Below are 23,686 nucleotides of genomic sequence, written 5' to 3'. Positions count from 1 at the left end.
AAGGGGGAAGGAGAGAAGTGGGGCAGAAAAGGTTGGTCATGACCAGTAAATACATTTTTAGGTTCGGGGTATAGTGATCACATTGACCAGTACTATTTAAAAGCTTAATTCAAACACTGGTACAAACTGCAATTCACACCGGTGATCTGGCAATCATTTCGGATGTGTGATATTTTCAGAGCAGCTAATAATAATCTCTTAATACGTTTCCCGTCAGGAGCTTAATATTAATACTTCATTTTTTTTTGTGATTATGTGCCTTGTTTTGTTCGGTTTTTTTTTCTTTTGTATTTTATCTGTTTCCGTTTAAAAAGAAATTTCCCCCAAAATTTCACATTTCCTTTAAGGTGTGTATGGTGTGAAGGCCTTGTTGCCACATACACCAATAATAAACTTTTTATTTCGAAAAAAAAATCTATTTTCAATGTACTTTGCTGTAATCATAGCAGTGTGAGAAATAAGGCACTATCACGGGCCAATCGCCAGTTTAAAAATTAGCTGGGCCAGTTTTTTTTATGCGATTGTAACGTGTGGGGCCAACGGGGGGATACGTGGGGACAGGGGTGGGGACACCCGTGGCGGAAGTATTCCGACCACCCGTTGGGGGATTGGTGGTCGTTCTCACACGGCCATCCACAAACTCTGCCTCCTAGATGCTTGGGATTACAGGAGTACGCCACTACTCCCGGCCAGTTTAAAAATTAAATGCTTGGGGTGTTAGTGGCCCTGGTGACCACTTAATTCATTCAAAGTTTTTTCCCTTCAAGATTTTAGTTCATTAAAAAAATACTATATTAATCCCTAATATTGTTTGGTCTTTGCTTCTATGCTGTGGGCTTAGCCTTGTGTCAATTGTGTGTATGGGTGGGTGACTGGGTGTCGTGAGTTTGTCTACTCTACACTCTACACACAGAATAGAAGAAGAGAATTCAGCAGTTAGCAAAAAAAAAAAATAGGGGTCGATAGGGGAACGGCAGCTTGCTGCCTTTGACTGTATTAGCGTCTATGGGAAGATAACCTGGAGATAAAGATGTTTCTACGTATTGCTTAAGCAGATTTATAGTTCTTTATTTAACACTCCAAAATTTTGAAATACCCATAATAACTAACCTACAGTAAGCCTATGCCCTAGCACATATTGTCAGGAATAGATAATTTGACCATAAATTATGAAAGCCTGATTTTGAAGGTTAAAAATGGTAAGTGGCCAGTGGCCAGTTTTTTAATTAAACTACCTAGGCTCTACTGGCCACAGGTCCAGTTTAAAAAAAAACCGTATTTCTCACCCTGAATCTTAGATATATGAAATATTATAGATCGTCAATTCTACAAGGGACTGACACGGAAGCGACAACTAGCAGACAACGTGTATTTTCTGGATGCGCTATGTTATAGCGCCATCTTTCCACCATAAGCAAAAAAATTACACGTGACTTTCAACTCCACGTTACGTTATTCTAGTCTAGGGCTATCACCACTAGGTGGTTCTTTTCGCCTGTTCTCGGACTTTAGTGTACTCTTTTTACCCTAAAACGTTTTTTTCCGGGGATGAGAAGTACTCCGCCCTATAAACTATTCCCTTGTTCCGGAGTACTAGGGCTACTCTTTTTACTCCTTCTGAAAAGGAGGTGTAAAGGAGTAAATTGGGTTTGGTCGTCTGCTAGCCAGAATATATCTACTAAAAAGGCCACAGGCAGTCATTTTGGAAAAACGTTTTACTCTTACTCAAAGTGTTCGCCATCACAGAATCGGAGTACAATGACGTCTTAGCCTTGCTCTTCTTACCCTGGCCCTAAATGGGTTAGAGTGTGCAATAACTGGTGGCTTTACCGGGGAGTCGGGGTCCGGCTCTTGTAACCCATAAGGGCGGTGGCGCACTGGGAGATGTTAGCTCTGATCAAATGGTCCTATCTCCACCTCCGACTTCGGTCAGGTTTGGGCTGGATACTGAACTTCGGTTCAGGCTAACGGAGAGGGTCCAGGCAAACTGGATTGGGTAGCCTGCTGTGGGGCGGCGAGCCTCCGTATGAGGGCACGGCGGACCCATCTCCCGGCCTTTTGGACTCCCACCGGGATCTCCGGTGCCAGCTGTGCCGGGTTATGCGGGCTGCTGTGTGCTCGTCGTTCCCCATTAGGAGCTCTCTCCAAAGGGTTTGGCTCCTTACCTTCATAGGTAGGGTGTCGGCTGGAGTTGCTATAGCATCCATTCTTAATCCCACTGCTGTGTGCGAAGTGGGGATTGGTCCACCCATTGCTGCACCTTCTGCTGGGTTGAGTGGCTTGCGTCAAAGGTGAGACCATCAGTAGTAGGGTTCTGCTACCCATGCTGGATTTGTCACGTGTCCGGGCTAGTGGGACGCTGGCGTAGGGCACTATGATGATAGGCCTCCGGTGGTATGGTCTCTGTTACTAGGTACACCGGCAGTAGCGGCGCTAAGGGTGGGCTGAGGTGGGCTTTAGCCCCCATGCATTTCTGAAAGGGGCCACATTTTTATTAAAAGGGCCATATATTTATAATTAAGAGGCCACATATTTGAATTTATGAAGGGGGCAGAAATTGAGAGAAAGTTGAATGGACGATAGAAACAAAAAAGGGCTTAATGGAATTTAGGGAAATACCCCGGGCATGCACGTGTCCCCTCCAGGTCGGATACAAGGTCAGTAGGGGGTCCAGTAAAAGGGACGAGAGCCGCAACAATAAAACGAACTTGCTCTTCTTGCTTCCTGAAAAATTTGTAAGGCGTCACTAAAGTTGTAAGGGCCACCAAATGCTTAGGGGCCACAAAATAATTAGCCCACTTGTGAAAAAACCTTAGCGCCGCTACTGTACACCGGGCTATACATTCTGACACACTGCTCTTCTTACCCTACTCCGAAATCCCGGAACAAGCGAAAAGAAACCACCTATTATTAGGCTTAAACTACCGCATTCTTTTTTCCAAATAGTAATTTTTGTCCCCGAAGGATGGCACATCCAAAAAATAAGGGTCTTCTGCTAGCTGTCACTCCCGTGTTTTTCCCACGGGCCCGTAAGATATCTATGCTATTTCATCTGTCTACGGTTGTAATATGCTCCAATGTTTAAAAATATTTTCTTTGAAAAAAATCGAAGGGAAACTTTTACCGCTCCGCGACACATTATCGCCGTCTATGGAGCGTTAGAAGAATTACAAGAAATCAAAGGCCTGATAGAATTCCTAATCTCTACGTTATCATTCACTCTCAGTGGGCCGTTTCCTTTACTCGGTTCATCCTTCTCCGTGTTATCCGGCCATTTGGCGTCTTCATCTTCGCCGTTCCATGGAACGGCCATTGTTCCTGGCACCTAGGAGCAACAAACACTGAAACACAAGGAGAATGCAGCTAGCCTTTAAACACGCTAACGCAGTGTTGTGTACAAATTTCATTGGACGAACCTTCACCCTGCACGTTTTACGGGCGGGGGGAAGACAAATTTCCGAATTTTGCCCTTCCGACGGCAGCAGGCGCTAGAGCGTCTAACCCAGCGAGAGAAACAAAGCGGTGGCAGTGGGCAAATGACCAGTTTAAAAATTGCACGGACCAGTTTATTAATTAAATCGGAGGGGGGTTAGTAGTCCACTGGACCACTTAATTAATTCGAGGGGGTTTATTTTTTTGAAGTGATTCTGCTTGAATAGGTCGAAATGTTACATTATTAGTCTTTGGATTTGAAGGTCTGTGTAACGGTGGCTGTGTTTGTACACTCTGTTTAAAAAGTCTTCGACATGTGAAATTTTTGCTCTCTTTTTAATTCTGCTAGGAAACTATAATAGATAGATCGATGAAACCAATTGCAACTATTATTTATTTTCCAATATCTTTCGTTATTTATCGGTTTCGTCCGCCAAAAATTAATAGTTTGGCGGGAACCTTAAAAACTAATTTTTTGACAATTTTTTAAATATTGGTTCTACGGCATAGACTCGCGCGTTTTTGAATTCACAATGGTCGGTTCATATTTAGAAAGTGGAAAAATTATCCCTCTAGAACCAACGGTTGAGAAGTTATCGCGTTTACAAACTTTCGTTGAAACTAGGAAACACCTAAAATGCATCAAGCGATTATTATAACGCAACTTCGACCGTAATTCAGAAAAAACCTCGAGTAATATTTTTAACGAGTAGGGTTATCGAGTGTACGTGATTAGGAGCTGGTTTTATTCGAATAATTAGGAAATTCAATTTAAAATGAGTATAAACTTGCTTTTAATGCTGAAAAATATTCCTTTAATTTAAACGAACCACAGTTTCCAGAACTTTAGTAACCTTAGTGGGATATAAAACACTAGTATACTAGGCTACTAGCCTAATTATAGTAATTAATAGTAAAATAACAAAACAATATATATTTTTTTAAATTATGAATGTATCGTCTGTCCGTATATTGCTTAGGAAGTTAAGACTCCTAAGTTCTAACGCCGGCCGACATCCAAACTCGCTAAGAGACACTCCAAACTATAACTTAATAATATTGTTAGAAGAAAAACAGCGCAGGTGCCCTACGTATTAAAAACCGTGATCCATCCCCAAGGTCATTCAAAGCATTTGTTGTTTGTACGTCTTGTAGCCTTTGTAGGTACCGTTTATTATTTCCACCCCAAAAAGTGGCAAAAACCCCTCTTTGAACTTAGAGCAGCTTATTCGAGTAATCGGGTACCCGACTATGCAATTTTTTGGTACTCGATAATCGATGAGTGTTTTTCAATTACTTATTCGAGATCCAGGGGGGCGATTCTGTAAAAAATCGAATGGGAATTCGATCTCGATACCCTATACCATGTCGAAATCGACTTCGACAATTTGCATTGATTTATGCTTATTCGAAATCTTTACCGAATACCATTCGTCGAGATCTCGAATTTCGAAATCTAGTTTTCGATCGAAAATTGGATTTCGAATATTTACAGAATAAGCCCCCAGTTCGAGTACTCGATTTAAAAAAATGCCGAGTAATCGATGATGTTCGAGTACTCGCACAACCCTAGAATTCACCCTAGGACCTGATGCCACAACTGTAACATCAAAAAACAAAAACGTTATATAATATAAACTTTTTAATAATCCAATAAATGCTACGTTTACAAGCTATATTGTACTAACAAACAATACTGTAAATTCAAATACATAATACTATCTTATAACTTTGAAGCATTTTAATTTTTTTTTGAGCATACGATAAACACACGTAACTACTATGCTTATCTATGTAAATTTTATTGAATTTGCAAATAACTTGATTTTCGTGAAAGATAAAATGATACTAATGTGATTAACAAAAACCGAATATTTCCGGCACGATTATTAAAACATTCTATTAAATTTTACAAATATTTTAATACATAGAATTTGCAACAAAAATTATCTCTAGACCCAAACACCGTGAGGGTTTTTACTCGTTGGTACAGCATTTTCCAACTGCCTCGGAGAACCCATGATGCGTCTCATACTTCCTGAACGATTGTGAAAATTTCCTGCAATAAATCAGGTAATTACTAAATAAGAACTTACTTTTAAAGTTAGGTTTTTCGTTTACCATCAGCAACGTATTTGATATCTTCTGATGTAGTCATGGATAATGAATGTAAATTGGCTTCACGCATATCTTCCGTAACTTTGTCAACTTCATGTTTCTTTTCACCAATTTTGTTCTCCAATTGTTTTAACTCCTCCTCTAGCTTGTCCAATGTAGATTGCTACCCAAAAAAATTTGATTTTAGAAAAAAAAGCTACTCAAGGATAGTTTTAGGTAAATTTTTAACCTGTTTGTCAGTCTCTACGTTATGTTTAACTAATTCTTCCTCCAAATCTTGTAATTGTCGTTTATTCTCTTTTTCTTGTTCCTCTCTTTCTGCGACACCCCTTCTTCTTTCCTCAGCCAATTCCTCCAAGAGTTGCCTCATTTTTTGTCTGCATTGTAACACCTCAGTCTCGCAGTTTGCCAACTGAGCCCTAATCACTGATAACTTAGAACGTAGCGATCTATCCTCCTGTAAAAAAAATATATATTAATTACTATATTATTTAAATTTAACAATTCAAAAGCTACTTGTCGGCCTCGTTCTATTGAATCTAAAATTAGGGGCTGATGTTCCTCCAATTGTGATAATTCCTCTTCGTGTTCCGAATTCTTTTTCTCTAAGAGGTGTAATTCATCTTCGACATTTGCTAAACGCTCTTCTTGCTCTTGAAGTTTACTTTCCCAATACACAATTTCTGTTTGAAGAAATAAAATTAACCATTGAAAACTTTAATTAAATGACTTGTTTATAACAACCTGAATCATATTGTGATAACTCCGCGTGTTGGCTGTTTAATTTTTCCCTTTGTAAGTTAACGAGACGAATGAGATCTCGAAACTGGGGATCATTTACAGGCTCGTTTGATTGGTTTTCCATTTGATCTTGTTTGCTTTCATCTCTGTCTAACTGAACTGCGATATTTTTTCGTGATTTACCGACATTCTTTGTGGGGCTGGGCAAGTCTGGTATGGGGCTGTATTGTTTGTGAGAGTCACGTCCACGGTTAGGTGAAATATTAGCCACAATGGGACTTTCTCTTTTATTTGATAATTCTCGAGGTAAACTGGATCTGTCAAGACTTCTATTTGGTTGGATACGAGTTGGGGATAAATTTGAATGAGCAACGTGGCGTCTTTTACTGGTAGGAGAGTCTTCATCACTACCTATATTGGGGTTTAACAATAAAGGGGATGGGGCAGCGGGTGGTGCAGTTGAATGCATTTGACTAGATTGGGCATGTCTGGAAGACCGAGAAACAGCTTCATCGTACGAGGGTGGCTGTTTTGGTCTGTCGCTCTTGACTTTCACAATGGAATCGTGAGAGTGATCTGAACTCTTTTGTGGCACTCCTTTTACAACCCCTTTTGGTACATCGCCTCTATTTTTGTTGTTTCTGTGGTATTCTTCAACTTTGGGTGAAGCTAATGCTGGATGGTTATTGGGTGTGGATTGGCCACTCTCGCTGCTACTTCCTCCGTGACTTCCGCTAAATGTAAGCGATTTCTTAATTTCCAATTTATTAGCGGAAGAAGGTTGGATATTTGGCGGTGGCGGGGATGTTGGTGAAAACGATCGCAGTTCATGATGTCTTTTATTTGTAGCGCTGGTATTAGGATTTACGGGTATCGCACTCGAGCAAAAATTATTTCCACATCCTTGAGAAGATTTCTTCTTGTCACTGTGAGAACGTCTTAGTATAAACTGAACATCATTAGCATATTCACCCCATTTGTTTAAAACTTTTAGAGGATATTCTTGTGGTGGGAGGAGTCGTTCATTATGTCTCCATCGCTCCACTAAAGTAAATCTCCCAGTTTGTCCAGTTGCGTGAGCCAAAGCATAGACCACGTCTTGACAAGTCGTTGTTTCACTTACACCACAGACCACTCTTTGAATTCCTTCCACCCAAACCTTCAATTCCATCTTATGGATCTTCGAAGTATGAAATCTTACTAATTTAATTTCAAAATACAATATTTCGGTCTAAATTACTCATAACTTTCATCTTGAAGTTCAAGTTCCTCGATAAATACAAGGAACAACAAATCGTCTACAGAAAGGAAACGCTCACGACTCGTCTCGTCCCTTGTTGGCTGACAACCCTGCCCTAGCCTAAGGTCATAAAGGGTCGTTGGAGTTCACGGTCGTTTATTTACGCTTTCATTGACCTCACAGATGAAAGCTGACATTTTTGAAGACGTGACGATTCGAAACATTGTAGAAGGCTAGCTTACCGGAAATGGCGGGCAAGGTTACCGGCAATGTCAGCCTTCTATCTATGCAGACGTCCATAACCGTGCATGTAGGCCAAGGGTGCAAAGCACACCGCTTTACGCAACACGTCTGGCATGACTGGTAAGCCTAAAGGTTTATTATTGGAAAACTAAATTATAATTTAATTATAAATTGTAGTAAATATCTTTATCTTTCCAGAGGAATGAACTATAAAACCCTGGAAGCAAATTTAATCAAGCTAAATTCAATCAAAATATCCCAAAAATCATGACAGTCCCAAAACAATTCAAAACGATTAATGTTGCCAAACTTTTCAATTTATTTGGCCAAAGTAGAAGTTTTATATCTAAAAGGTTTGTCAAGCACATTGAAAAAGAAGCTCTGTGGAAGTCAATGTCTCAAAAGTGTAACGACAAGCTGGTTTGTTTGGGTGAAATTCTAACACATCAATTCAATTTCTACGCTGCTCAAAGAGTTCAAAGACTGACTCAAGTAATCAATCTATATCGTCGCATATATACTGAACGCGCTATACAGCGAATGGTGTCGCGATTAGTTACACAATGGCAAAGCAGTCGCACAAAATCATTGGGTTTTTTACTTGGAGCTTCGCTTTTCAATTGGCAACAAGAAGGCATTAAGGAAAATGAAATGAAAAGGTGCAAAAACATCCAATTTAATGGAAATAAAAGAAATAATGTTATTTACATTACAGTTGCGTAGCTGAATTTGAAAGGCTACTTCAACAGTCTCAGCAGTTTCAAAATAGCAGTAGAAATAATGGAACCAATTGTCAGAAACCTGAAAACACGTGGTCCACTCATTTACTAAACAACGGAGGTTGGGAACCAGTTATATCAAAAGAAAACCTTCATGTTTGGAGAAAGGCTGTGGCTGGCAGTTACCTTTATGAATACAAAGGTAAATAGTTACATTCAAAAATAGTTTATCACTCAATAAGTTTCGTAATTTGGTTTTCATTGTGATGTCAGTTTTTGGGTCCTTCCGTGATATACCAGCTAGAGCTTTTTTCAATGTCCAGGTTTTTATAATTTTTTTATCTCTATAGAATGTACAATTTATTGAGAACCAACTTTTTATATTATGAAGGTGGATACAGAGTACCGTAAAAAGTGGGATAAATTAGTCATTAAACTGGACGTCATTGATAAAGATGAGTCAAATGGAAATGAAGTTATTCATTGGGTGATGCATTATCCGGTGATTCTTTTGTTTAATGTTCATATTTTTTGGGAAAAAAACGCAAGGTTGTTTTTTAAATTTAAAAACCAAATGTTTCATTTTTTTAGTATCCAATGTATAGCAGAGAATATGTATACATACGGAAATATATGGTATATTTTTTTATGATAATGTTTTATTGTTATAATTGATATCATTATACAAGCATAAACAATTTTTTCTTAGATTGACCCTGACAACAAAGTTATGGTTTTGATGTCCAGAGCTACTGACCATCCCGAGTGTCCTGTTGACCAAAAATTTGTTCGTGTAAAAAAATATTTTTCCCAAATGGTCATCCGACCACACAAAAACTTTGATGATGTAAAATTATCTGGTATTATAAAATTATCACAATTTGTATGCTAAAAAACTACCTATTTACAGATTGGATTTGATTATTTGCTAACATATTTTGACGATCCCGAAGCTGCTTTCCCAGCTCCAGCTTATAATTGGATGGCATCAACGGGCGTTCCAGATTTTGTTGAAAAATTACACAGTGCCGCAAGAGGGTTTTACGCGCAGACACCTTCGCAATTAACTAGTTCCAATCACCATAATTCGATACAAAACTCCACTGGAATTGGGCAAATTTATGCTTGAAAGTTTTATATAGAAAAATTTTCTTTATGATAATTTAATAGGTACTTAAGAAAATTGTAGCCCTAAATAGGTTTGTGCCTTTGTGTAGCTTTGAGGGATAATATAAAAATTATCAGTGAATGAACTGGAGCCTAAATATATTTTTAAAGCTTTTTTTAACATTTTTTTCAGGGTAGAGAGAGTGAGACCATCAAGAACCTAAATTAAGTGATATCTTTTAATTTAGTTCTGTTGCCATATAACCTATTTAGATAAGTACATTTTATTTGCTCTCAAACCGGTATATATTCACCTATTTCATAAAATTCAAAGCAATTCTGTAAAATAACTCATGTAAGGCAAAGAAAGTAATAATAAAATTATCATCACACTATCATGTGACTGTTTTGCTTTGTGAGGGGGGTCCCACATTCCTACATATCCCCTACACTAGAGAAAAATGATTATAGAAATCTTGAAATCAACTTCAATATTTCGAAATCTGGGCAAAAATCATTTCCAAATCTCAAAAGCAGCATAGAAATACAGAAATCAACACGAAAATATTGTACTATGACATCTCAAAATCAGTTTCTGATTTCTATAATCACTGAGATTCCAAATGTCGGACCCCTCGATTTTTTTAGATATGTCCCGTGTACTAACTACAAGTTATTTTTTTTTTCAAAATTTGTCAAAAATAAAATAGTTGAAATATTTATTATTAAGTTTAATTAACCTATTATCGTAAAGAATTAAAATAGCCTTTGCTATGATTTATTTAAACTATAAATGTATTAAAGGTATACTTCATTTTTCTTGAGAAAATAGTTTAATTTAACTATTAAAATTATATTAATTTTTCGTTATTTATACTATGATAATAGTTAAGAAAATTAAACCATTCGAACTATAGTTTAATAGTAAATTTTTCGAGAAATAAACTATAGCTTATTATTTTAGTGTACTCGAAAAAAATAGTAAAATACGCGCTTCTACTCAACAAGTTTGCATTTTCATTTTGCTAAGCTTTGTCAAGTAAAATGGTTAGCCCAGCTGGGTGGTATTTTTTGCTTTCACTTTGATCAAAACGCGAAAATGTTCTTCAAAGCTTAGTTATTTACACGTTAATAGTCATTTAAATATTCGAAATAGAATATTTTTAACTGAATTTTAAGTGTATTTCATTTTTTTTAAACCACTGATATTATAGTTGAGATAAGCAAAGGCTTAGTGGAAATGTTTTCTCCAACAAAGCAAGAGCAAGCTACCTTGAAAGATCAGGTTTTTTGATATATTGCTAAAATCATTCACTTTCAATTACTCATGAATAATTTTTCTTTTTCTTTCATTTATTTGGTAAAAGGTGTTCAATGATTTGTACACAGAATGTCGTATGAATGCACCAGGTGCTAAGCTGACTTACGTTCTTAGAAGCAAGATAGAAAGGTTCAGTCGTGATGATAGGAAAGAAATAGTCTCCAGGCTAAAAAATGGCTGCAGTCCTTTATTTCTTGCCTGTAAAAAAGGTACAATTACTATTTCAAACCCAATTTTTTTTTATCTAAACTCCAAATTTCATTTTAGGAAATGTTGAAGTGGTTGAGTATTTGATTAGCATGTGCAATGCTGATGTTGAGCAGAGAGGGATGTACGAAGTTCCAGATGACCGTACCTTGCACTATGTGAGTCCCTTGTGGGCAGCTAGTGTGGCTGGAAAACTAGCGGTTGTCCAATGTTTGATTAAACACGGAGCAAATGTCAACACAGTTTCTGATACTGGTTCCACACCTGTGCGCTCGGCTTGCTTTATGACACATTTGGATGTAGTTACATACCTTGTGGAAAATGGAGCTGATATTCTTAAACCAAATCATAATGGGGGAACTTGCCTCATCAACTCTGTCCAAAGTGTTAATCTATGTAGGTTCCTCTTAGAGCACGGAGCAGATGTGAATGCCCAGGACATCCAGCAAAAAACCGCTCTTCATTATGGTGGGCTGTTTGTTTTTTTACATTACCCACATTTCAAAGCTCTAAAATAATTAAAATTACTTCGTGTTTCAGCTATTCAAGAACATCGCTCAGAAACTATGTTATTACTTTTAAAACACGGAGCTGATCCATACTTAAAAAGCCGTTATGGAGATGATGCCCTGCAAACAGCGTGTCTTAAAGGCGCGACCGAGATAGTGCAATATTTGTTGGATAACTTGGACTATAGCTTGGAACGACAAGCTGAAGCTCAAGAACTATTAGGGGCGACTTTTCTAGACGAGCATCATAATATACAAATCGCAATTAGTTGCTGGAAAAACGGGTTAAAACTTAGACGTATTACCGAGCACGGCTTTGGTCCCGACTCTTTACATAAACCTCAAAATGTCATTCCAAAAGCGGCTTACCTCTTCAGGAAAGAGTTTGAATCGTTTGAAGAGCTTGAGAACTTATCCTACGATTTGGATGCCATGCATATTCAGTCACTGCTCATTACGGAAAGAGTTTTAGGAACAACGCATAAAGACATGATTTTTCGTTTGATGTACAGGTCAGTTTTGTCAAAATCAGGGTTTATTAGTGTGCCACAAAATTAAATTTGTGCCACCCTCACTCATTTATTATTTCTTCATTAACAGAGGAGCTGCTTACGCCGATAGTCTACAACATCAACGGTGTATTGATCTATGGCGCTATGCTCTGGAACTTAGGGTTCAAAAGGATACTCTAGTTCACGGAGAAGCTTGGTTTAACGCTCAAACTCTTGTGCGCCTTTTCTTCGATTTAAATGAGAAACACACAGCTGGTCTGTTGCGGGAACAAGTCCATTACGAAGATGTTATGGGTATTATTGAGCTACTAGTCAACCAATTTGAGTACTGCATTCACTTGCTCAACATTCGACCCGTGTTTAAAAAGCAGCAAGATAATTTTGACAAAATCCTGAAGATTATGACTCATTTGTTTTTCATCCTTAATCAACTACCCAAGACTGAAGAACAAATTCTTGAAAGTCGAAGGTATTAATAATGCTTTAAATTAGTATTGGAATGTAACTAATGGAAGACCTTTTTTAGGTTAATACATAGGGTTATTAGAATAACCCCTACTAATTCTGCCGGGGATTCTCTACTACATTTGGCAGTTTCCCGAGATAATACGTTAAAGAGTCAAAATTTCTTTGAAGATGCGTTAACCGACGTTTTCCCAAATGTAGAAGTTGTAGAGCTACTATTAGACTGCGGAATTAACATTGAAGTAAGGATTTTTAAATTTTTGGTCCAATCATTTATTATTCGAGAATTACACAGCTTTCTTTCTTTTGTTAGTCTGTCAACAATAACCAAAGTACTGCATTACACATAGCCTCTATGAGGTTAAATTATCGACCCGAGGTTATCCTAATTTTATTAAAGAGAGGCGCTCATCTGGACCGCAGAAATCTGAATGGAAATTCTTCGCACCGAATGCTAGCTGGAATAAAGCCTACTATAATTAATCCCTTAGATCACATTACTTTAAAATGTTTAGCAGCGAGGAAGATTGTTGAAAAACGGATCTGTTATTTTGGCGAAGTCCCAATTGATTTGGAGAGCTTTATAAGCGTGCATTGATGACTTCTTAGAAAAATGAATCTTTTATTTGTTGCCCTTTTTATTTTAAATATTTCTTTAATTGACTAAGATTTGCTAAACAAAAAAATCTCATTTTTTTCTATGTATAATTAAGAATCTTAGATGAGGTTGACTAGGTAATTTTAAGCCTTGGTTTGTCATCCCAAAAAAATTTGTTTTAAATTAGACATTTCTACACCTTTGTAATAAATGACTAAAACCTACTTTAGCTATTTATCTTACGCTATCTTTTGGTTTTATATAAATATTAATCTAAATTTAGGCAGTTTTAATATTAGATAAGCCAGAAAACCTAGTTTTCCAAGCGTTATGCGTGATATGATTATCTTTTGTGATATTATTGTATTTTAATCTAGCCACAAAGTGTCAAATAATTTTTAAGTGCTACTTTCTTGCCTTGGGAAATGACACCATAGAAATAGAAGTTATCAGATTTTAAAAATATCAGGGCCCATATTATCATTAACTACTACCATTTGGCCTGTAAATTCTTAGACATTTTTTGTATAAAAACTATTTTTATTAAAATTATGACTGTCATTTCCTATATTTCCCAATATAAAGGGTGGCTTTATATGTGTACTTTTAATGAAAAGAAATTCGATTTTATTGGATAGAAAATTATAAATTTACAATTTTTAGTTTATAAACATAATATTGAAAGAAAGTTGTTTTTATTCACTCTTATCATAAGTATGAAACTTCCTATTCACCCAATGCCAATTTTTTTATGATAGTCTGTTTCGCCAATGACAACGTAAACCATACCGACGGATTGACAACTCTCCGCGAACTGCTCCTAGTATTATAAACACTGGCTCCATTTCAGAAGTTAGTCATTTTCGAATTTCAAACCTAAACGCGTGTAAGCTCGTATTTCTCGCCATCAAACTAGCCAACGGAAAGAGTAGAAAGGGACGAGTTTCCTGTTCGGAAACTTACTATGTCGCAATCACTCCACTACAGACTATCCTTAACCGAATTCGTTCTGTGCCATACTTATGTTTTTTATTATGTTACTTATGATCTTATTTATAAAATATTTTGTGTTGTATCACGCACATGTAGATTTTGATATTCATAAGGATTTTCTATAGTTGTTAGGTTAATGGGGAAGCATTATGAAAACCTACCCCTTCAAGTTCAGAAAGGGGTGTTTCTTAACCCATGAACGGGTAAACCTTCGTCTATGGCTTAATGGTCTATTTATTTATTTAGAGCAGGGGCGTAGGAACGTTCTAGAAGTTGGAGGGGGCAAAGATACACGAAAAGGGGTCTGGAGAATGGTTTTTAATTTTTAATGGAGTGTAGCTTCTCCGAATGCATGTGTACTTGTTACTACTATGTAAATTGGCGGGAAAAGACTGAAATTTAAACACAGTTTGAGGTTCTATAAACTGTATATGCTTTTAAAATGATAATTTGAGCCTTTTGAAGATTTCAACTGACCAAAGGTTGGAGGGGGCAATAACAGTAGTTGCCCCTCCCAGCAAAATTCTAGGGAGGGGCATTGCCCCCCTGCCCCTCCCGGTTCCTACGCCCCTGATATAGAGAGGTTATCTACAAAGCCGAAAAGGCCGACTTATGTGTAGACCATAGAAGGGCTGACTCTAGGATGAGGCACGGCACTGTTCTGAGTGGCGGCAACGGACAGGCTGGTAAGCGACCCGCTTACGCGTGACGGTCCACGATCCCGGGGCAGTGACGGGCAAACACGTACTTTATGGTTACCCTTGCAATTGAAACACAGGACCCGACGCGGCAATGGCACAAACGTGAAAGGCGTCACGCACGAAGGAAGCGAGGGAATGGGTTCGAGTCGGTAAGTACACTTGCGGAAGTCCATAAGTAAACCCATACGTGCCAAACTTCCAGGATCAAAAGTAACCAATGGCGGTGACGTGTCCTCTTTTTGTACGAAGAGGTACGGCAACACGAAATCGGACTGCGACCAGAAAACTATAATGTCCAGCAATACGCCCACGAAACGAATATTCGGCCAATTACTGTAGTAGTCCAGCTCGGCATCATCCTACAAATTATAACGGACGCACAGACATCTGACACCAGCCGAAGTAATCCGGGGAACTGGAGAAAACCCCAGATCAACTGGAAGTTCAATTTTATTGTCGGTTAGCCTAGTTCGTAAGAAACTCAAGCCAGGGCCCCTAGGAAAGGCATCCTGGAATGAAAGAAAAAGGATTAATTACAAGAAACGATTGGGTTCGCCGGCTGAACGGACGAACTCATGTGGTTCCCTAAAAATAGGTTTTTTAGCAAAAGTAAAATTGTCCAACGCTAAATCATGGGTAGGTAGACATAAACTACTCATAGTCTCCAGTTCCAAAGCAACGTCATTCAACGACCGTAACTTGACCACCCTGCCGACCCAGGCGGATCGAGGAGAAAAATAGTAAATGTCCAACGCGATACCCGTGACGGACGGTTTGGCCCGATGCACCACAGCCCTATACCAGCCATGCAAAAAAGGTTTAAGGAGGTGGTCGGTATCAGCCAAAACCTCCGCACAACCATCAGCACCCGGGGACGTCTCACTCACGACGGTCCCGTCGGACTCACCCTCGTCAGATACCTCCAGAGGGGGAACACCAGCATCTCCCTCGTCCCCAAATAACCCAGAGAAGGCTTCCAATCCCAATAGCTGGGGTTGACCGTCGACATCCTCTCCATCCTCGATTACTGGGTGTTATAATAGATGGCGCTTCCCGCCTATATAGATAACGTGCTTCCCGCCTAAACCGCTTATCAGTCTAAGTATAGCTATATAAACTAATGTAACTCGGCATAAGAGAGGGTTATACAGTCATGTAATAAACTATATTTTATCTCTACTTACCTGTCATGATTAGCCTAGTCCAAACTACTTCATGGTGTCAGAAGTGGGATATGTATCTATTGTATTAAAATTTAACAGATATATTTAGCCTAGACATAAGGCCTCAGTATGGCTACAGCCTCGTCTTTTCGCGCCCCAGACCAGTTCGATCCGGGGACTGTCAATCCTGCCTCTGCATGGGCTGCTTACAAAGAGAACTTCAAGATTTTTTCTACAGCGACGAAACTCTCCACTGAAACTGCAAGTACTCAAGTTGCCATATTTTTATATACCTTAGGCCCAGCTGGCCGGAAGATTTACGATGCTTTGGTGATTCCATTACCACCAGAGCAAGCACACCCTGCTTTGGAAGATATTTATACTGCATTTGATAATTATTATGCACCATATCACAATCCAGATTCTCACCGATATGCTTTCTTTCATACCATACAAAAACAGAACCAGCCGTTCGATGAGTTCTTGACCACCCTCCGCTCTCAGGCCAAGAATTGTGAGTTTGACACTGTTCACGACTCATTAATCCGTTACCAGATCCTTGCCGGTGTCTACAAAGATGAATTACGCAAAAATTTATTTACTCGTCACAATCTCACCCTGCTCCAAGCCATAGCGATTTGTCAAGCGGACGAAACTTCCTCACATCATGCCGCCCTGCAACGCCCTACGTCTCTTCAGACTACGGGTCCTTCGTCAACTAGCCTAGACGCAGTGTTTCAACAAAACCGTACACGTCCTCGACACCCACCTCAAAATTTCCAGCCACGTGCCTTATTGCCAAGACATCCGTCTCCCTATCGGGGCCGGGGTTATTCGCAAAATCTGTCTCAATCTTCGGCGCAACGACGACGATTTTTGACCTCTTCATCATCGCAGCGACCCTCCTCTTCGTCTTCACGACAACCAGGATGCTTAAATTGTGGACTCCAGCATCGATACCCGGGCCGCTGCCCTGCTGCTGCTTCCCTTTGCCACAACTGCCACCGCAAGGGTCACTGGGCTGGCCTTTGCCGATCAAATACACTACAGTCTTTGGACTCCTTACCTGGTGATCACTATTCCGCCCGCCTAGAAGGTGAATACACGAACCAGGATTTCTTTGACGACCACCTGCATCAGGATATGGCCAACTATTCAGCTCACACGCAATTTTTCTTTGATCCATCAACAATTTATCAAGAAGCCGAACCCGATTTCTTGCTGCACACTTTGATGGCAGTCCAATCTCACAGAGGGACAGTTTGTGGTATGAGCATATATATTTGAATAACCTCCCGTTCTTCTCAAACTAGACACTGGATCCCACGTGAACGTTTTACCACAACACATCTATGACCAGATGCCAACAAAACCTCCATTACAGCCACCATTACGTCGGATAGTTGCCTATACTGGTAATATAGTTCCCGTAATAGGCATGGGCTCCTTTGCATGTGCATCCTTTGCGGCCCATCAACGCCTGGCTTTTTACATAACTCCGGCACACACCACTCCAATCCTTGGTGCTTCGGCTTGCATGGCCTTGGGCTTGCTGTATCGTGTTCCACGACCGTGTGCCGTACCATTAAGCTGTCAATCTAATTGGGTGGCACCTTTAAATGAACTCACCACTTATACTGATCCTCAAAAAATAATCAACACCTTTTCAGATGTCTTCGACAAGATAGGAAAACTGCCAATACAGTACCATATTCAGCTGAAGCCAAACGCAGTCCCATCAGTCTCCGTCGCTCATAAACTCCCACATGCCTTACAACAACCAGTCTACGAAGAATTGCAACTGATGCTTCGGAATAAGATAATTACCCCTGTTCATGGCCCAACAGAATGGGTTCATCCCTTGGTAGTCGAGAGGAAGACTGACGGAAATCTCCGTCTTTACCTAGACCCTAGAAAACTGAACCAATCTATACTACGCCAACCTTTTCCCTCACCCACAGCTCAGGATATCTTTTCCAAACTTAACGGATGTACTGTCTTTACAGTCCTAGATGCGAAGAGTGCCTTCTGGCAAGTGGAGTTAACGGAAGAGAGCTCATTCCTCTGCACTTTTGCCACACCATTTGGTACCTTCCGTTTCTTGAGGCTACCATATGGCATCTGTACCGCTACAGAGGTATTCCAACAAGTAATGTCGCTCATTTTCCCATTAGATGAATTTAAGAACACATTCATTGCGACTGATGACTTTTTACTCGCTGCCACCGATAATAACGATCACAACCAACTTTTGACACGCATTTTACAGACTGCTCGTGACAACGGGTTGACTTTCAGTTCTAGAAAACTTCAACTGGCTGTGTCACGTATCAAGTACCTGGGCCACATCATTACTCCAGACAATATCTCAATTGATCCGGACAGGGTTCAGGCGATTATGGACTTACCATCACCCAAGAATCCCGTAGAGCTTCAACGTGTCCTGGGCATGTTCAATTATATTACACGTTTCTTACCATCGTACTCTGAAAAGGCTATTCCACTGCGTGCCCTCCTGAAGAAAGATGCGGTTTTCTACTGGGACGAACATAAGCAAGCTATATATGATTCATTAAAATTACTAATATCAACAGCTCCGGTCCTGACTATGTACAAACCCCAGACTCCATGCTGTATAACTGTCGACGCTAGCTCTACAGGAATTGGGGCAGCCCTACTGCAGAATAGCAAACCTGTTGAATATGCATCTACTAGCTTCACTACGACACAGCAACGATATTCACAAATTGAGAAAGAGCTTGCTGGGGTCCTTTCCGCATGTGAGAAGTTCGAGCGGTACATCGCAGGGACTCATGTACTCATTGAAACGGACCACAAGCCTCTCCTAGCAATTGTCCACAAACCTATGCACCTCCTCTCTCCTCGATTACAACGAATGGTCTCACGTATGTCCCTGGTAAAAATTTACAAATTGCTGACACTCTTTCCCGTGCAGCCCTCCAACAGACAGTCCTCGATACTACTGAAATGGAGGGACTCCATGCAACCCTTTACTCCATGACAGCTCTCTCTGAAGATAGGCAACGGGAATTTCAGAAGGCTACAAAACAAGACTCGACTTTACAGACGCTTTGTACATACATCTATAACGGTTGGCCGAACTCGCAAAAGAAGTTAGCCAAAGACATCGTCCCATACTGGCCGTACCAAGAAGAAATGCACGAGTCTGATGGCCTCATTTACAAAGGTAACAGCCTCGTGGTCCCAATGATACTACGTCCGGAAGTAATGAAGCAACTCCACTCCATACATCAAGGGGTCAGCGCCTGTGTATCTAAAGCTCGCATGCATGTCTACTGGCCCCAAATGACTGTTGACATAACTTATTTTATTCAATCGTGTACCATTTGCAGGACAAGGGACCCGGCCAATTCCTCTATACAAATTAACCCACATCCAGTCCCAAAATTACCATGGGAAACCGTCGGAACGGACATATTTCAAATCCAGAACAAGAAACTGGTCCTCTTAGTTGACTATTTCTCCAAATTTATCGAGGCCAAAGAATTACGAACAACTAACTCACAAGCAATTATCAATTTCCTAGATCCTCACTTCGCACGATATGGCGCTCCTCTTCGACTGGTTTCGGATAATGGGCCTCCATTTAACTCCGTTCACTTCAAGGAAGCAGAACTACATTCCTCCGTCACCATTTCCTTCGAAAGTCCAACCATTTCCCACACCAGCTGTATCACCTACACAGGAACAAACAACCAGGTCTGGTCGTAAAAAAAAGGTTGTTATAATAGATGGCGCTTCCCGCCTATATAGATAACGTGCTTCCCGCCTAAACCGCTTATCAGTCTATGTATAGCTATATAAACTAATGTAACTCGGTATAAGAGAGGGTTATACAGTCATGTAATAAACTATATCATGAATATATCTAGCTATGAATATCCAACCCTACGATATAGCCCTTCTATCATGTCGATTTGATTTGGGTGGCAACTTTCGAGACCAGTGAAGCGTTTTCAGCCAATCAGGAGACTGAGGGAAATGACGGCATGCTCCTCACTCGGTCGGAGCAGATGTGATTGATCACGTGACTAGATAAGCCCAACCCAAATTTTAGCGGGAGGTTAGAGAGGCTATTGCTATTGTATATTCATAGCTAGATATATTCATGACTATATTTTATCTCTACTTACTTGTCATGATTAGCCTAGTCCAAACTACTTCACTGGGAAGGTTGGCAATCGGGATCTCTACAATAGAATTGTTTAAGTAAACTGACATGCCACGGGCCCGCGCTCAGCCCGGTTCTCAAATCTACCACAGAATCGCGGGATTAAAAATGAACAGAATATAAATTATTTTTAAAAAAAGTAAAAAATAATAAAAATAATAATAATGAGATCCGTACAAATATCTAAAAAAAGCAAAGCCAATATTAAGAAAACAATGAACGAATGAAAAAAATAATAATAATTATGATATCATGACCAGGCAGATAAATGTTTACATAGGCGGCGTGCGGTTTAAATTACACAATTTTAAAGAATGGCCACGAGTATGGGAATTGATTTGGGGGCTGAAAAACTTATTAAAGTTAAGATCCAAATTATTATACAAGAATTTATGTAGCAGACAAAGATTATTTATTTTATGACGCTAGTCAACAGGCTGAATACCAAGGGAATTTAAACGAGTAGGGGCAGGGAAATTTTGCAATTTAGTAACTAGTTTAGTTACGCGATTTTGTGACTTTTGTAGGGCAGATAGGTCCGTAGTTAAATGAGGGGTCCAAATAGGGGAACAATAATCAAGAATATGGAATTGTAAAGTTGCTTAATTAAACGTGGGGAACGAAAGTTTAAGTTACGGCGAATAAGCCCGGCAATAGTCGATAGACAATAATACCTAAATCCCTCTCAGAGGGAAGAAGAGAGTGGGACACCCTTAAAGGGAATATAACCTCTGGTATTTCGGTCGCCCTCCGAGGGTTCCAATATTGTCCGCTGCCTCCCACGGCTTTTCACACCTTATAACGAATATTTAGGCGCTTTAACGCGACTACTTGTTTCCTTAAATGTATTAGAGACCAATATACACCCCGGCCAGCTAATTCCGCGAGGTCATTGTTAAAATATGTTTTCCAAGATAGGGAATTTCCAAAGAATATCCTTTTTTGTTATTCGCTGGCTCTCAATAGTATTGTACCCCCTGATACTGGCTCAAGAAAAGGTTTTCCCCCTTTGCTAATTTCCGGTACCCCTGGTACATTCTCGATGCGGTTGTGAAACAGAGAACTAGACGAGATGTTAAAAACCGAGAATGCGCGGGAAAATGCAAGATTGTGTCGTGCCATTCGATGCCGAAAGGTTGTGGAATTGAACTCGGACTAGCTGTAATAGATTGAAGGTTTCCGCGTTAATACGTGTAGCTATGAGTGCCGTTAAAAGTACCATCGTGGACGCGCGATGAAATTGGACGCTCGCCGTACTACCCAACCGGGAACCCCGACCATGAAGAGCAGGACCGATGCTAAAATCGCCCGGCCATCCATCAAGGAGAGCCGCGTGTCCGTGATCACCAAAGTCTTCGCCACCGAGAAGTCACTCGCCGAGAGATAAGTAGAATGAATTTCTAAGAACAATAGAACTTGAACGCTATCGCCATAGAGTCTTGTAATAGAGCATAGTAGCTAAGTATAAGACTATAGAGCAATAGAGCGTTTTCATTAAATGATTCGAATCATTCCCCTTTTAATTATCCTGAGAGCCAGTAGACGTAGTCCTGTATATTTTAAGTATTTAGTGTATTTTAGATAACTTAGTGTATTTAGTATTTAACCGTACTACAATTTTTAGTATTCAATTAAACGTTTCTTAATTTTCATCCAAACTCGTAGTATCCTTGATTATTAAATTTAAATCATAGGTTTAAGTGTATCATTGAGATTAGATTAAATCTTTATGTATAGTAATTTTTAGTTTAGTCTAATTTTAAATGCTAACGGTATATAATAAGTTGGCCGGGGCGGAATATTGGGCTCTGACCATAAAATCGTTACAACCTGCGGCGCTGATTGTGAAGGGAATTACGGAAATTGATGGGGTCTTCCATAAAGAACGCTTTGGAGGTTCTATTCCCTTTAATGTAAAGTTGGGGTTCTTGCGACCTAGGTGGAGGACAGCACACTTCTTAACATTAAAGGAGAGATCATGGGAATCGGCCCAGCCATCCACGGTCCACCGCTTCTAAGTCATTTTGGAGCGCGTGAAAATCCGAAGAATACTTGATTTTATGGGAAAGCTTAGTGTCATCAGCAAAAAGCAATACCAAATGCGACCGACACAACAACAGCAAAGAGTTATTATAGATGTTAAAAAGCAAGGGACCAAGAACAGAACCCTGGGGGCAGGGGCGTACCGAAGAGTGTACGTTTGGGGGGGGGGGGGGTAAGTGAAATTTGCCAAGTAAAAACCAAAGTTTGTCAAGTCGTCTAAGTTTGGATTGCTACGGTAGATTTCAATTTAAATGTTTCATTAAAATTATAATCGGTGGCGCCATCCGCTGTTAGCGGCGGGAACTATATACTATACAATTGAATTAATGGTAATAATGTACCTTGGAAGTTATAGATGGCGCCACCCGTATTATGATAGAGTTGACGGCTGGAAATTTCAGAATTTGTTTCGCGAAACCACGACTACCGAACGCGCCTATGTCATTCTAGCGGCACTATTCCCAATTCAATGGCGAAAACCGCTCGGCGTCTAGTTATATTGAGTGAAGCATTTGCGTACTCTCTTTATATATAAAGTGAGATACACGAAGTAGAAAACAGAGATTGAACGATGTTACAGCAATTTAAAAATCCCATCAAACCCGCTTACTATTTTCTCGTCGTGTATCCCGCTGTAGTAAAAAATATATATATTTCATCCTGACGAATACTAGTTGTTGTTTAACTGAACTGCTTTGAATAACTGGAATTATTCATACAAAAATATAACATAAGAAATTCAAACACTTATTACTGAAATATTAACGTAAGAACAACCGACACTGTATCACACCATATGATCACACGTTATCTTTACCCAACGCAACTTTAGGAATATTGGCTTGTTAAATTTTGACTTTCCTAAAGAATATCACTATAATATTCACGACTTACCTAATTTACCCGAAGTAAAAAAAAAAGAAATCAGGTCTTGTAAGTTATACATAAGGAGAAGCAACTACATAGAAATCTCAAATATAGTTAATGACTTTAGGGAAGTAAATTGCTGGGAAATTCTAAATGATTTGTTTACTATCGATTTAGCCTCCCCCCTGTCCCCTCCCCCAAAGGTACGTCCCTGCCTGGGGGGCCCCCTTGTCAACAGCACTCCAAGAAGAGGCTTGACCCTGCAGAATAATTCTGCTAATAGTTGATTTTATAAAATAAAAAGTGGTCTTGCCCAACTTGTTAAAATGTTGCTCTTACGTCACAAGACCCAGCTTTATTAGTGTATTCCTCGCACGAGCGATTTGCACGCGCTCTAGAAAAAGCTATATTCCTCGTGACTGTAGCGCGCGCTCGTAGGCTTGTCAAAGTAAGAGACTGTGACGTAAGAGCAACATTTCAACAAGAAGGCCACG

General features: G+C 39.6%; 3 protein-coding genes across 5 annotated transcripts; 2 read left to right on the top strand and 1 right to left on the bottom strand.

Moving 5' to 3' along the window:
* Positions 1-5,165: 5,165 nt before the first annotated feature.
* Positions 5,166-7,741, bottom strand: RASSF8 (ras association domain-containing protein 8). Its single transcript, XM_090173323.1, has 5 exons — positions 6,295-7,741; positions 6,067-6,233; positions 5,780-6,007; positions 5,554-5,713; positions 5,166-5,491 (listed from the first exon to the last, which is right to left on the bottom strand). The coding sequence occupies exons 1-5, from the start codon at positions 7,460-7,462 to the stop codon at positions 5,385-5,387; spliced, it is 1,830 nt and encodes a 609-aa protein (XP_090029449.1). The 5' UTR covers positions 7,463-7,741; the 3' UTR covers positions 5,166-5,384.
* Positions 7,654-9,985, top strand: LOC149948339 (stAR-related lipid transfer protein 7, mitochondrial-like). 3 transcript variants are annotated; one of them, XR_016480630.1, is made up of 9 exons: positions 7,654-7,894; positions 7,973-8,433; positions 8,490-8,695; positions 8,767-8,816; positions 8,885-8,995; positions 9,085-9,129; positions 9,203-9,340; positions 9,404-9,692; positions 9,794-9,985. XR_016480630.1 is itself a non-coding variant. In XM_090173326.1 (9 exons), the coding sequence occupies exons 2-8, from the start codon at positions 8,042-8,044 to the stop codon at positions 9,620-9,622; spliced, it is 1,161 nt and encodes a 386-aa protein (XP_090029452.1). In that variant the 5' UTR covers positions 7,654-7,894; positions 7,973-8,041; the 3' UTR covers positions 9,623-9,663; positions 9,794-9,985. The 3 variants fall into 3 exon arrangements, 2 of the variants coding, with proteins under 2 accessions (XP_090029452.1, XP_090029450.1); XM_090173326.1 differs by having other exon boundaries at positions 9,404-9,663; XM_090173324.1 differs by having other exon boundaries at positions 9,404-9,985.
* Positions 9,986-10,385: 400 nt separating this feature from the next.
* Positions 10,386-13,831, top strand: m-cup (ankyrin repeat protein mann-cup). Its single transcript, XM_090173322.1, has 8 exons — positions 10,386-10,404; positions 10,815-10,885; positions 10,968-11,130; positions 11,189-11,596; positions 11,669-12,149; positions 12,238-12,618; positions 12,676-12,856; positions 12,928-13,831. Exons 2-8 carry the CDS (start codon positions 10,841-10,843, stop codon positions 13,210-13,212), a joined length of 1,944 nt encoding a protein of 647 aa, XP_090029448.1. The 5' UTR covers positions 10,386-10,404; positions 10,815-10,840; the 3' UTR covers positions 13,213-13,831.
* Positions 13,832-23,686: the final 9,855 nt, after the last annotated feature.

Source organism: Leiobunum rupestre, chromosome 4, assembly GCF_980474605.1.
Source record: "Leiobunum rupestre chromosome 4, qqLeiRupe1.1.hap1, whole genome shotgun sequence".
NCBI classification, from domain to species: Eukaryota; Metazoa; Arthropoda; class Arachnida; order Opiliones; family Sclerosomatidae; genus Leiobunum; species Leiobunum rupestre.
The sequence above is the reverse complement of the archived record's forward strand: the minus strand, read 5'-3'. Positions and strand labels throughout refer to the sequence as shown.